Here is a 12,577-nt window from a genome sequence, read left to right on the forward strand (position 1 = left end):
CATTAGTCCCATCAGCCTCGTTATGACAGGAAAAAAACCAGCTGGTGTTTGATCCACCAGCAAACAAAAATAAATACCATAAAGCAGCTCAACCACTTCGCCCACCACCCACTCGATACTTCTGATGAGCCATGCTCTGCTCTGGGCATGTGTTGCTTAGACGCAACAGATTGATATGAATCAATTCTCATTTGCCAGTCTCTAGAGGTAGAGCCAGTATTAACATTTCAGTCCCACCGTGTCTGTTTCCTTCAAAACGGAGCCAGGGAGTTTCCTGCAGTATGTTATGCAGCTATACAGTCTGCTCACACCCTCGCTTGGTTGGAGGAATCCATCTCGCCATGGCTTGACAACAAAACCATTAGCCCCTCACCTCGAGGGAGCAGACAGTCCAACTCCAGCAGCACAAAACTGCACATTCCACAGAGCAGAAAGGAGAGCGACACACAAAGAAAGATAAATGGAGAGAGAGAGGAAAAACTGCTCGGTGAGCAGAATCAAACACACATGAGAAGAAAACCTCGCATCCACGTGAGCTCAGAGGTGTCTCCGTGCAGAGTAACTTACTTGAGTCTCATGGTGGTGAGTCCAATATTGCTCTCCACAGACAGAGACCTCCCACTCTGGACGCTCTCAGAGAGCAGCATCAGTCTGAGCTCAACAGCATTTCTAAGCACATCCATGTCAGGCAGCTGCAGGCCTGCTCCGTGTCTCTGTCCCTCTGTTATGTGGGACAAAGCAGGGGACCCCTCTGCTCCCTGCCTGTTTGTCACTGGGTGAGATCCCTGCTGTCAGTCACAGCTCAGCCAGCCAAACACAGCGCTGTCCTGCCGTGGATCAGAACAGAGCGACGGTGTTTGCCCTGCCTATACATGTTTGCATCACCGCTTCCTTCACAAACAAACTGGATGGGCTCTGCTGGATTCATTAATGCTCCTGCAGCAGTGGACAATAGACTTTAGGAAGTTTTCCAACATCTTGTTATTCAGCCACTTGTGATCCTGCAGTGCTTCCACCTCCCAACATGTAGGCCTCATTACCGAAGAGATGCTCGTCCCTCCCCCCTGATGAAAAATGATAGTCCAGTGGAGTGGAGTGGAGTGGGCTATTCCAACTTCCTGATTTCCACTCTCCACTTTTAAAAAGAAAAATCAGTTGCTTTTCACTCCCACAAGCTAATCACACGTTTCTATGGTAACTCAGCACAGCCTGGGGGATGAAGGGCAGAGTGTGTGTTGCTGACACAAAGGCAGGGTCTTGTGAGTACAGGAAAACTGAAGCTAAATGGCCCCGCTGCCGCAATTACAACAGGATTCCTGCACAATCACAGTCATTACTGCACAAACACTCACCTGGGCAGCAGCTGCAAAGCAGCAATGGGTGACCATAAAGCCGCTCTCTTCTCCAGGGTTGCATTCCAGCAAACAGCTGTCCACCCTGGCCCTGCAACGGCCCAGCCGCCTACACGTGCCACCTTTGTCTCTACAGTCCTCCGACCCCTTCTATTCGTCAGCCCTGCTTCATCAGAGTGAGTAAATCACCCATCTCCAGGGTATGATCAGTGTGAGGAAGCGAAGTGACAAATGGACTAGCCTGTCCTCCAAACACACGTAAACAGGAGACCATCAATAAACAATGAAAACTGCCTAACTCCGCCACTATGGCTGCAAACTGAGCAGTGGAGCCCTCCAGGCAGCGTGCACAAAGAAACCCCATGAGCCCAGTTCCTGATAAACACACCGCCACAATCAGCAGGTGTTAATGGAACCAGAGATGGGTGGAAGGACCGGTTAGCTACATCACGTCACCCCTGCTGCGAGTGCCGCCTGTGTTCATTACACAACTCCGTGTCAATACACTAATCATATGCTCTGTCACAAGGCAATCAGTGCTTAACGTGCAAGTCAGCTGAACACATGGCTCTAAATTCATTACCCTCCGCCTCCACCCCCAAAGACGCCGATGTAGCCCTGCACACATAACGATATGCAGACACACACTCCATCCAGTCAGGGTGTGACCCCCCTGACTCCCGTCTCCCTGAGGCTGCCTAATTGCCAACCGGTCATCGTTGACCCAGAGGCCATTTTGGTTTTAAATTTACCAGCAAAAGGTAGCAGATTAAAAAGAAAGCAATAAAAATATCCTAAATTATACATAAAATTAACTTTTTCAGCAGAGAGATTCATCATCAGGATAATTTTATTAGCAAATTTTTATCCCAGAGGCGCGGATGTAGGCTCTGAAAGCACTTTGAGTTTCACATTATCTACACAGCCTGGAAGGTATCTGTCATTAGCTATTAATCAAACAAACTAATGTGAACAAAATGAGCAGTTTGACCTCCTCAATTAATATGATACCCATAAATAACATTAACAACCTATTAGGTTTTACACTGCATTACATTTTTATCACAGCTTAAAGAATCTTAATTTTTCACAGTAAATGTTGCTAAAACAAAATCTAAAGTGTTCATTCACTCATTCTGTCAGTGGTCTCTAGTGTGAAGGAATGCCTTGTGAGTTGTCCTCTGTGGAAAAAAAGCTCTGACGCTCCCGTTTCAGGAACTAGAGGTTAGCCGGAGGAGTAGGATGCAGAAAGCATCAGGATTTGGTGTCTTACTCATTATTATTTATGATAGTCAGACATCTGACTGGCCAACAGCAGCATGACTCGACTCAATGTTTGCTTTACAACGTTGATGTTTTATCTCCACAAATAATACAAGTCTGAAGGAGATCTGCCATGTTTTGGAGATGCTAATGCTAATGGTTAGCTTCTTCTGGCATAGATGCGCTCTACTCTTTCCTGGATGCTAAATCAAAACAGCTTCCTTGTCACGAGCCAAAATGGGTGAGTCTGTGAATGTGTGAAGTAGCTCTGACCGGCTTTTTCTAATCCGAGTCTTTCCCCATCTTTTATATGTTGGCGACTAATGCAGGAAGTAGTTGTAGACGACAGTTTTCATGTTCAACCTGCATGTTAAACTTAGAGTGACCGATCGAATGAAGAAAAAATTAAAAATAGTTTCTCTGTGAACTTGGTCTCAAAAACGTTTTTATGTATTTAATCAAGTAATTCCTTTTTTTTAATAATTAAAGGATTATTTAAAGAAATCAGAAGTCAAGCTGGTTCTTTTTTCCCAGATCATTTTTCAACTCGGTGAGCTTCTTAAATGAAACAACTTAAATGCTTTCACGAAACTGGTTTGGCTGGCTTAATTTTCAAATTAAAACCTAGATGTTGAAATTTCTGCTCATCATGCTCCTTTTTTTCTCGCTGCAGAGGACGAGGAGCTAAAGCAGCTCCAACTAATTGCATTCTAATTAAAATTACATTTCTGAGGGAAATGGCGTTGGTGAATGTCAGACATGTGTCTAAAGAGCCTTCTTCACTCCACCGGGGTAAAATCTGCTGTTTACTCATTCGGCTTCCACATTCTGGGTCTATCAGGATTTATGCATGCAAGCCGCTGAGTGAATCCACGGAGAACAAAAGAAGAATACTAATCAGATGTGAATTTTCAATCACGTCTAAAACTTGATGGACATTAATTCAAACAGATTTTTTTTTCTCAAATGAAGCTCGATTGGAGGAAACTTTGATTTAGATCGTTGTTTTTGCCTTTATGACAATCAGCAATTATCTAGAAGAAGAAAAACAAAATGATGGTGTGAATATTCTGGTTGTAGGGAACAGCTGCAGAGGGTCAGCAGGATGGTGTGCCTCAAATCAAGCATCTCCACAACTTGTTTTCACGTCGGATGCTGGTCATCCCCTTGAGTGTTGGGATTTTAACGCCAAGTCAAACACGGAAGCCTTGGCAGGATATTATATTTGGGGGACAAAATAAAGGTGGAACCAAATCTACACCCTCTGCTTGACCAGGACTTCACTTAAATTGTAATGAAAAGTGCTTTTGTGCTTTTTGTTTTAGCTCAGGTCCAAAGAAAACAGAGAACCAATAAATCTTTGTCAAAAATGTACCCCTGTAGCAAAATGCTGCACCTAATTGCTATTTAGACCTGCTGTTCTTGTGAAAGGAAGCAAAAAGGAAGTCGTACATTTAGTGGAGGATCTGGATTATCCCCTTAGACTCGTGGTCTCGCTGATACAAGCTGACCCTGTGAAAAGTGGCAAAACAAAATCTATTTGGGCTACTTAGTGAAAAGCTTAGCACCAAACAGATCCCCCACGGACTTCCTGTCACACTCCAAGTCCCCTCGCAGCTTTCCTGCACCTCCTGGAGTGCAGAGATTCAATGCTCTTATGCATCATTCTTCAGCCCCTCCAACAATCATTATGGAGAAGCAATGTATGCACTGACCAGGCTGCCAGAGCATCTATCAATGACAGTGCGGCACAATTCACCAGCCAGGAGCGAGTGAAGTATTCTCCAGGGCAACAGCTCCACCAGACCCAGGCAGCACTAAACACCCTCACTGTGCCCAAGATACACAAACGGTTCAGCTGACTTATAAAACTGCAGCTGTGATGGGGTCTGATGTGTAGCTGTCTGGGGTTTTAAACGGGTTGATTTGAGGGTGAAAACAAAGAAAAAATAACTAAACATTACATACCTCAGGATAATACCGAGCTTTAACCTAAGCCCCATTCGTGACACGCTCGCCTCCTTGCATCAAATTATTTTGGTGTGTTATCCATTCAAGGGCACTGGTGCCTGGAACTAAAGGTTCATTTAGTACCATGAAGTGCATCCCAAAGCAGGCTGTAATTCATGCATGGCAAGACCAACAGCTCCAATGAATGGGAGGCCGACACCACGAACCGTAATGTTTGATATGCATTGGAAGGCAAGTCTGTGCTCATCTTCTCTTCAGCTTTCTGCATGCACACCTTGACAAACCGAAGCCTCCAGGTGTGCATGCACTTCTTGCAACACAATTTAATCTCCACGTATTCTGACAGAGTCCACTTTCCTGGGATTTGACGGTATGGGGGTGTGCACTTACCTAATGAAGAATGAGGCAGCTGCAGATGAGGAGGGAGAGGAGGACGCACTGGTTATGGGTGCTGGGAGTCCCGTTTGGCTGGAGCTCCTCAGTCGGCAGGGCGCCAGGGTGCTGCTGCTGCTGCTGGTGTTGGTCATGGTGGTGACAGGGGCCTCCAAGGCTGTGACATCACTGTCTGCATCCCCCATCAAACCGTGGGTCTGTTGACACATAGATACAGAGATAAGACAACTGAAACTGCTCTTGTTCGCCTTCTTCCCACTCCCTCTCCTCGCTCTGCTTCCAGGTCTCCTTTGCCACAGATGGATGGGCAGCTGCTGCAGACCGTACCAGTTAGCGGCAGTCAGCAGTATCCACAGCAGAGAGCTCCCCATAGAACAGTATGGAAGCCGCACCATTCATTGATTCTGGCAACACTTACATGGCTGCTCTGGTTGTAACGTACTGTAATTAAGCTATATCCCACATTTAATTAGCAATTAAATCACTGGTGATCGACTCACTCTGCACCCCTTTATACCCATACCTTCATGGCTAATTTGGTACGTGTGTAGGTTGAGTCAGACCATCGGAGAGGGACTTTGAAAGGGAGTAAAGATCATTTGTGGTGTTTGTTGCGCAGCTTAAATGTTAGTGAGATATGTGGACAGTGTGTCCTCCACACCAGCACATGTTGTTCTGTGAGTCTGGTAACTCAACAGGAATATACTGAGGCATGAAGCCTTTGGGGCTGAGGTAACTCAAATTAATGCAATGGGTTCCTCACTCTAACGAAACAACGTGGTAAAGCACTTGTGTATCGTCACAGCTGTCACAAATGTCCTAAAGCAAGATTCCCAAAAGATTTACCACCCAGCATAATAGGTTTGATGCAGTCGATCAAGTTTTAGTTCTTAAGCGCTTCTTTAATTGTCATTGTTGTAGCTTGGGCTCACCCACATGATTCAAAATGGAATGATGTAACAACTGTCAACACCCAAACCATGATCAAAACCTTTGATGTGTAAAAATCCCCAACTACTCTTGAAAAAAAACAAGTCCTTACCTGGATACTAACAAGTGACAGTTGTAGTAAACTAACCCCACAGCATGATAGGACCACTGCCGTGTTTTGTCTCTCAACAGGTTAATGACAGGGCTGAAAGAGTTTTTGTCCGGTGATTGAATTGTAGCCTTCGGTGTGGTTTACATCATTTGATGTCACCTTTAATGCACTTTTTTAAAACCTAATTTTTTCAACTCATTTGCTGTGTTGTATGAATAAATGCCTTGTGAGTCGCTCTCTGCGGGGGAAAATTCTTGCGCTCCAATTTCAGGAATTAGAAGCGAGTCACAAGAGAAATAAATGACCCGCACTTGTATAGCGCCTCTCACAGTAGGGACTCCAAAGCCCTTTACACTACAGTGCATCATTCGTCCATTCACACACTGATGGTGATGAGCTACGATGTAGCCACAGCTGCCCTGGGGCGCGCTGACAGAGGCGAGGCTGCCGAGCACAGGCGCCACCGGTCCTTCCGTGGGTTAAGTGTCTTGCCCAAGGACACAACAGCAGAATTCTCTGTCCGGAGCCAGGATCGAACCTGCAACCTTCCGATTACTGGACAACCCGCTCAACCTGTTGAGCTACTGCTGCCCCAAGCATAAGCAGAACAGGGCAGGAAATGCAGTCTCATTTCCGATATTCGGACATCTCGCCTCTGATTGGCTAACAGCAACGCAATTCCTCCACTGACTCGATTTGCTTTGCAACATCGATGATTTTTCTCCTCAAACAGCACAAACCTGGGGACGTTTTGCTGCATTATGGAGTTGCTAATGCTAACAATTTGCTTCTACTGGTCAGGGCATGCTCTGCTTTCTCCTGGACCGCTAAACCCTAACCCAACAAAAATGTTTAGCCTTAATGTTAAACTCAGAGTGATCAAAATCATATTTCAAATATAACAAGTAAAAAATGGCACCAAGAACAATGTTAAGCAATAAAGTTGTCAATTGCATTTGTTGTGCAAATATGTTTTAATCTCTAATATAAATAAAGGTTGAAGATGAAGCAAAAAAAAAATCAGCTTAGGCACAAAAGCCAGTGGCGTTCGACTGACCTCATGCAGAAAGACCTAATTAGGGAAGGCAACCCTCAGTGCTGGGACTGCCCCTCAGCTGGAGTCCCCATTTACACAAAAGGTTAATCCCCACCAGAGACGCAACTTTAGCTTGCAGGACAATGATCAATATCAGCTGACAAGAGTCAGTTCTGTGGGTTTCAGAATCTGAAATTGAATGAATCGCGGCTAAAGCCTTCCGAGAAACATTTATAACTTGTGCCTGATGCACAAACACTGTAATCAACCTTGAGTTAAACATAGGAAATCACAGTAGCTTCCATGCTACTTAACACCTCGCTGTTTGCTCTAGAAATAGAGTTATTTAAATCCTTGTAAATAATGGCCTTCTATACCTGCTGTTTGTCAGCACAAGCTAACAGCTGCACTATTTTTACTCTGCGTCTGACAGGTGAACGCTATACATCAAATTGTGAGGATATACTTATGCTTAGCTTGGCTCTCGCTATGTGGAGCGTCGCCACTGTTAGATTAACAAGCATGACAATGAGTTGCTATATTAAAGCATGGCTGTAATGTCTTTTCCCAGATGAGTTTCACTGAACAGTTGTCAAACATTTCCTCCTTTTGAGCGCAGAGTTTGGAATCACAGTCTAGGTTCGGTCTCCTGAGACGTCATCGTGGAGGCTAAGCCACACAAAGCTGACATGTGTGGAGTTTTGACTTTAGAAACGCTGGATGTGAACAGAAATGCACCAAAAGGAGATTCTCGCTCAGCTGCCGGAGCGGACACTATCACGCCACGCTGGTGTGGGTGACAGGTTAGAAACGCAGCGCATACCAGCAAAGTGGAGCCATTAGTCGTTGGCTGGAAAGACTAGAGCACTTCACACACAGCCGTACAGGAAGTGTGCAGCTCATCACATCTGCTGCTGATTGAGTTGGTGGAGTGCTTGTTTTAAAATCGAGTGGCAGCAGGTTTCAGGAGACACGCGCAGACAGCTGGGCACAGGTGGAGCTGTGGTGTGGGCTCCAAATGGATAAAGCGTAGACTCAACACACATGAGTAAGACACACACACACACACACACACACACACATTTGAGCTCATCAGAGAGCCTAACAGAGAGTTTTCCCATTGGTATAAAAACCAAGGACTTAAGCTCCACACCCAAGCTGCTCTCTGCAGCCTTGGACCCGGGCTGGCCCTGATTATGACTGAACAGTACAATCTATCCCCCAATCAGGTAATTAGGCTGTGTCAGTGGAGCCATGTGTGCTCGGCTGTTCGCACTGAGAGTCAGTAATGAGCTGGCCTTCCACCCGGTAACCCCCCAGCCTTTTATCCTTGGTTTTCCACTGGAAAGAAAAGGCAGAAAAGGAGGAGGGGGAGAGACAAAACGAGAAAGATTTAAACGTAATGGAAAAAGTGAATTTAAAAAGTGAAAGGGGTGACAAGAGGGTTTGCTCTAATATCTGACGTGAGTGCTGCAGGTCAGCATTCTACCGGCAGACCATTTCCCCCTCAGACTGCCAGGGTCTCCACCGTGACCTTTGATTCCTGCAGTCAATCGACGGTTACAGCTAACGTGAAATGGGCCTTGCTGTCATACTCAGCTGCCCTATATCCAACAGAAACCAGCTGAGTAGAGAATGGACTCCTCTTGTACTTTTGTGAACCAAATGCAACAATTTTAGTGGTCTAAAATACTCAGTTGCTTCTGAAATGAAATGATTTGCAAATGGAGGGATTTCTCTTCCTTTTCCTTCCTGTATCTCTTTCTCCTCTTGTCATCTTTGCTGTCTGTGGCTCCATTCAGGTCCAGCTGCACCAAAGCTGAAGCAGCCAAGATCATCTGGAGAGCTGAGAACTGGTGGCGATGGAAGCAGGAAACCACTGGGCCAATAACGGGAAGCCCTCATGAGTCAAGTACACTCGATACTTGCAGATTAGTGAGTGCGTGGTTTAGGATTTGAAGAAGCTATTGTGGATTTGGTTTATTCATTTACTTTTAAGAATGGTGGCAAAGCGTTGTTTGTAATGTGGTTCACTAAATTCTGTTTAAATGCTCAGAGCTCTTGATTAAAACGGATGAAATGACCGTTTAGACCTGGCATTAATACGTGTCCGGGGTTATAGGCCCACAAGTACGCCGCTCTAAGGTTATTATCTCACATCTGGAAGTAGAATGCTTCATAATTATTTTTATTTGCAAAGACCAAAGGCTGGAATCCACTCCAGGAAACTCAATTACCTCAAAGTTAAAACTGGTCTAAACTAACATTTGATACAGCAGGCAGACCGAACAAATGCAGGTACACAAATTGTTTTACAACTAGTTTTACGTTTGTTTGTTGTTTTTACTGGTGGGAGGAATCTCGGTGGAGTAGGTGGTTTTTCACCGTGCCCCAGGACACAACGATGTTTGCAATGCTAAAAGAATGTGGGCAGACATGGCCCAGAACACATCCACATGGGATCTGAACAACCACACTGAGCTGATCCTCCTCTTGGCAACTTGTGCTTGACTTTGCCATGTTGCTACTCAATGTAAATAAGTAACTGCCGTTTCCTTAAGAGACCACAGGATGCTTTAGGTTTGACGTAATCAGACTCTCTTTGTTATTAAAACTCACTTTTCAAGATGTAGCCTATTGGCGAGCTGTGTAAATATTTCTGAAGGTACTCATTCAAAATATACAACTCTAAAAAGGTCATGTGTTTCCCAACATAGTGAGAAATCTTGTCAAATAATCATGATTTCAATATTTATCTTAAACATTTTTATTACATTTTTTCATAACACCGTGTTGTGTCATTTCATTTCAAATTGTATATTATACCATATAATTTCTCTCCCTTAGAGATGGGGTAAGGAGCTCGGTCATCCGGGAGGGGCTTGGAGTAGATTAGCTGCTCCTCCACATTGAAAGGAACCAGAGGTGGCACGGGCATCTGATTAGGATGTTTCTGGACCCCTCCCTGATGATGTTTTCCAGGCTCGTCCAACCAGGAGGAGACCTAAATGGAGACCCGGGACATGTTGGAGGGACTATGTCTCTCGCCTGGCCAGGGAACGTCTTGGGATTCCCCCGGAAGAGCTGGCCCAAATGGCTGGGGAGAGGGAAGTCTGGGCTTCTTGACTTAGGTTGTTGCCCGACCCGACTCCGGATAAGCAGAAGAGAATGGATGGATGGAAGTTCTCTTTATTTTTTAATGTGCCACGTTGTATTGTACTGTGTAATTCATTACACTGTAAATGATAAATGACCCGCACTTGTATAGCGCCTCTCAGAGTAAGGACTCCAAAGTGTTTACACTACAGAGCATCATTCATCCATTCACACACACATTCACACACTGATGGTGATGAACTACGATGTAGCCACAGCTGCCCTATGGTGCGCTGACAAACCATACCAAAAAATATCAAACCCCATCAAATAATATCTTATTGTATTTTATTATGTCATGTTATGTTCTAGATTATTGTATTGTATCATACAGAACTATACCATACCCCATTGTATCATAACATACACTATCATATCATAACATATCATATTATATCATATCATATCATATCATATCATATCAGACTGTGTTGTTCTCCATTGCACTATGTTGTATCATATCAAGTTAAATCAAATCTTGTATTGAATTGTATCACCTTGAATCTTGTAGTCTCGTATTTCCTCATATTGTATAATCTTGTATTTTATTGTATAAAATTGCACTATAATGTATCAAAATGTTTAAAATCATGCTTATTTTTTATATTGTGCTGTTTTACTGATTAACTTTATAATTCTTGAGCAAATCAAAAACACCCAGAGAGAGTTCTTGTATTTAAAGATATTTAAAATGTTTTAAAATGATTTTCAAACCCTAACTGAAGATGGATTTTGCAACAAGAAATCTTCTTTTCCTAGGGAGACATTCCTAACAACTCAACCACTCCGCCCAAAAATTGCAGTCAACTAGTATTTGCAAATGAGACGGGATCTTTTAATAAAGAACAGAAAAGAAAACAGAACTAACGGAACTCCGGATGACCCAAATGGGAGAGACAAGGTGTTTTGGTAAGGATAGTGGGTGGGTCCTCTGGTTTATATTCTCTAAAGAACACAGAGCATCTCTCCTCCTTTCATCAGAACAACACTGCACACTCCTTCAGCAGCAACAAAAAGGAAAGAACGAAAGAAAAAAAGAAAAGCGCAAGAGGGAATCGTGAGTTAAGGCTTGTGCCTTGCGGCGTTGTGTAACTTTCAATGCTCAAGAGCCTGTGTTTGTGGGTTTTTGTCATTCTAAAGACTAGTTTTAATGATAGAAACTGGCTCGAGAAAATAACACCATTTCTGCTGTTTGTTACTCCATGTCCTGAAGGGACATTTCTCCCCACACAGGGAAAGCCCCAGTCTCAGCTACAGCCTTTGAACAACTCACCCAGGTTCCAGGAGCCACTAATTGCTTTTAGACACATAGATGGAGAACACAAGTCAGCCTCTCTTGTCTGTGCCAGGCCATTTGATTTGAAATAGGCTTCGTACAAGCAGTTAAAAGCTTTTGATGGTCTCCCATAAACCATCTCTACAGGCACTTGTTGACAATGCAGGCAAAGTGAAAATCTGTCTTTAGTTTTTCAAGCAGAAAGAAGACTTTATTCACACAGCTCACACAAAAGGGAGAGTTTAGCAGCTAAGGAACCTAATAGAGAACGCATAATGTGTTAAAACATTAGTAGCTTCTAGCAAGTGTTGTTTAATCTGCACACAATCTGGCAGCTGTGAAATGTCACAGGGGTATGTCAGTGAGGTCTGAGACCAGATGTCCCCATCACTGCAGGAAGTGACTCATCAGGAACGCCAGACACGTTCGTATCAGTGGCCAGAGATAAGCTTTGAGATGCAAGTGATTCCTCTGCAAAACCACCTAAAGGTGCAATATGTCCCGCCATGATGCCAAGGGCAAAAACCTGCAGACATCTAATAGGAAAGTAACGAACACCTGAGCTGGTGTGAATGAAGTTTGCTGAGGCTTGGCCATCTCAAAAGGGCCTTGGGAGGAGATCAGCAGATTAGTGAAGAGATGACCTCTGACCTCAGATCAGTCAAACCCTTCAATAAGAAAAGAGAGGTAGGCACTAACAAATTGTCTTCAGGTTCTTCATTTTCTTTAAAGATAATTGAACTTTTTTTTTACTTGACGATGTTAACAGGTTATAGAAACAAAAAGCTCATTTATTTTCCATGATTTTCAATTATTTCAGTTCATTATTCACCTTTTCAGTGGCCTAGTGGTAGAGCGTCCGCCCTGGGAGATCGGGGTTCAAATCCCGGTCGGGTCATACCAAAGACCTTAACAACGGGACCCAGTGCCTCCCTGCTTGACACTCAGCTGTAAGGGGTTGGACTGGGGAGGGTTAAACCACCAAATAGTTCCCGAGCGCAGCCGCAGCTGCAGCTCACTGCTCCCGACGGGGATGGGTCAGATGCGGAGATGAATTTCACCAGTGTGTGATGAATTAATGGGACTTT

At 44.2% G+C, this 12,577-nt stretch overlaps 1 protein-coding gene across 2 annotated transcripts in view; it reads right to left on the reverse strand.

The window, feature by feature from the left end:
- kif26ab (kinesin family member 26Ab) overlaps window positions 1-12,577 on the reverse strand; it is an 80,052-nt gene that overhangs the window by 35,601 nt on the left and 31,874 nt on the right. For both annotated transcript variants that reach the window (XM_054741596.2, XM_015970103.3), the window contains exon 4: window positions 4,977-5,176. In XM_054741596.2, the coding sequence (XP_054597571.2) occupies window positions 4,977-5,176 (200 nt within the window). The remainder of the gene's footprint in view (window positions 1-4,976; window positions 5,177-12,577) is intronic.

The sequence above is a fragment of the Nothobranchius furzeri genome, chromosome 18 (genome assembly GCF_043380555.1).
Source record: "Nothobranchius furzeri strain GRZ-AD chromosome 18, NfurGRZ-RIMD1, whole genome shotgun sequence".
Taxonomy (NCBI): Eukaryota; Metazoa; Chordata; class Actinopteri; order Cyprinodontiformes; family Nothobranchiidae; genus Nothobranchius; species Nothobranchius furzeri.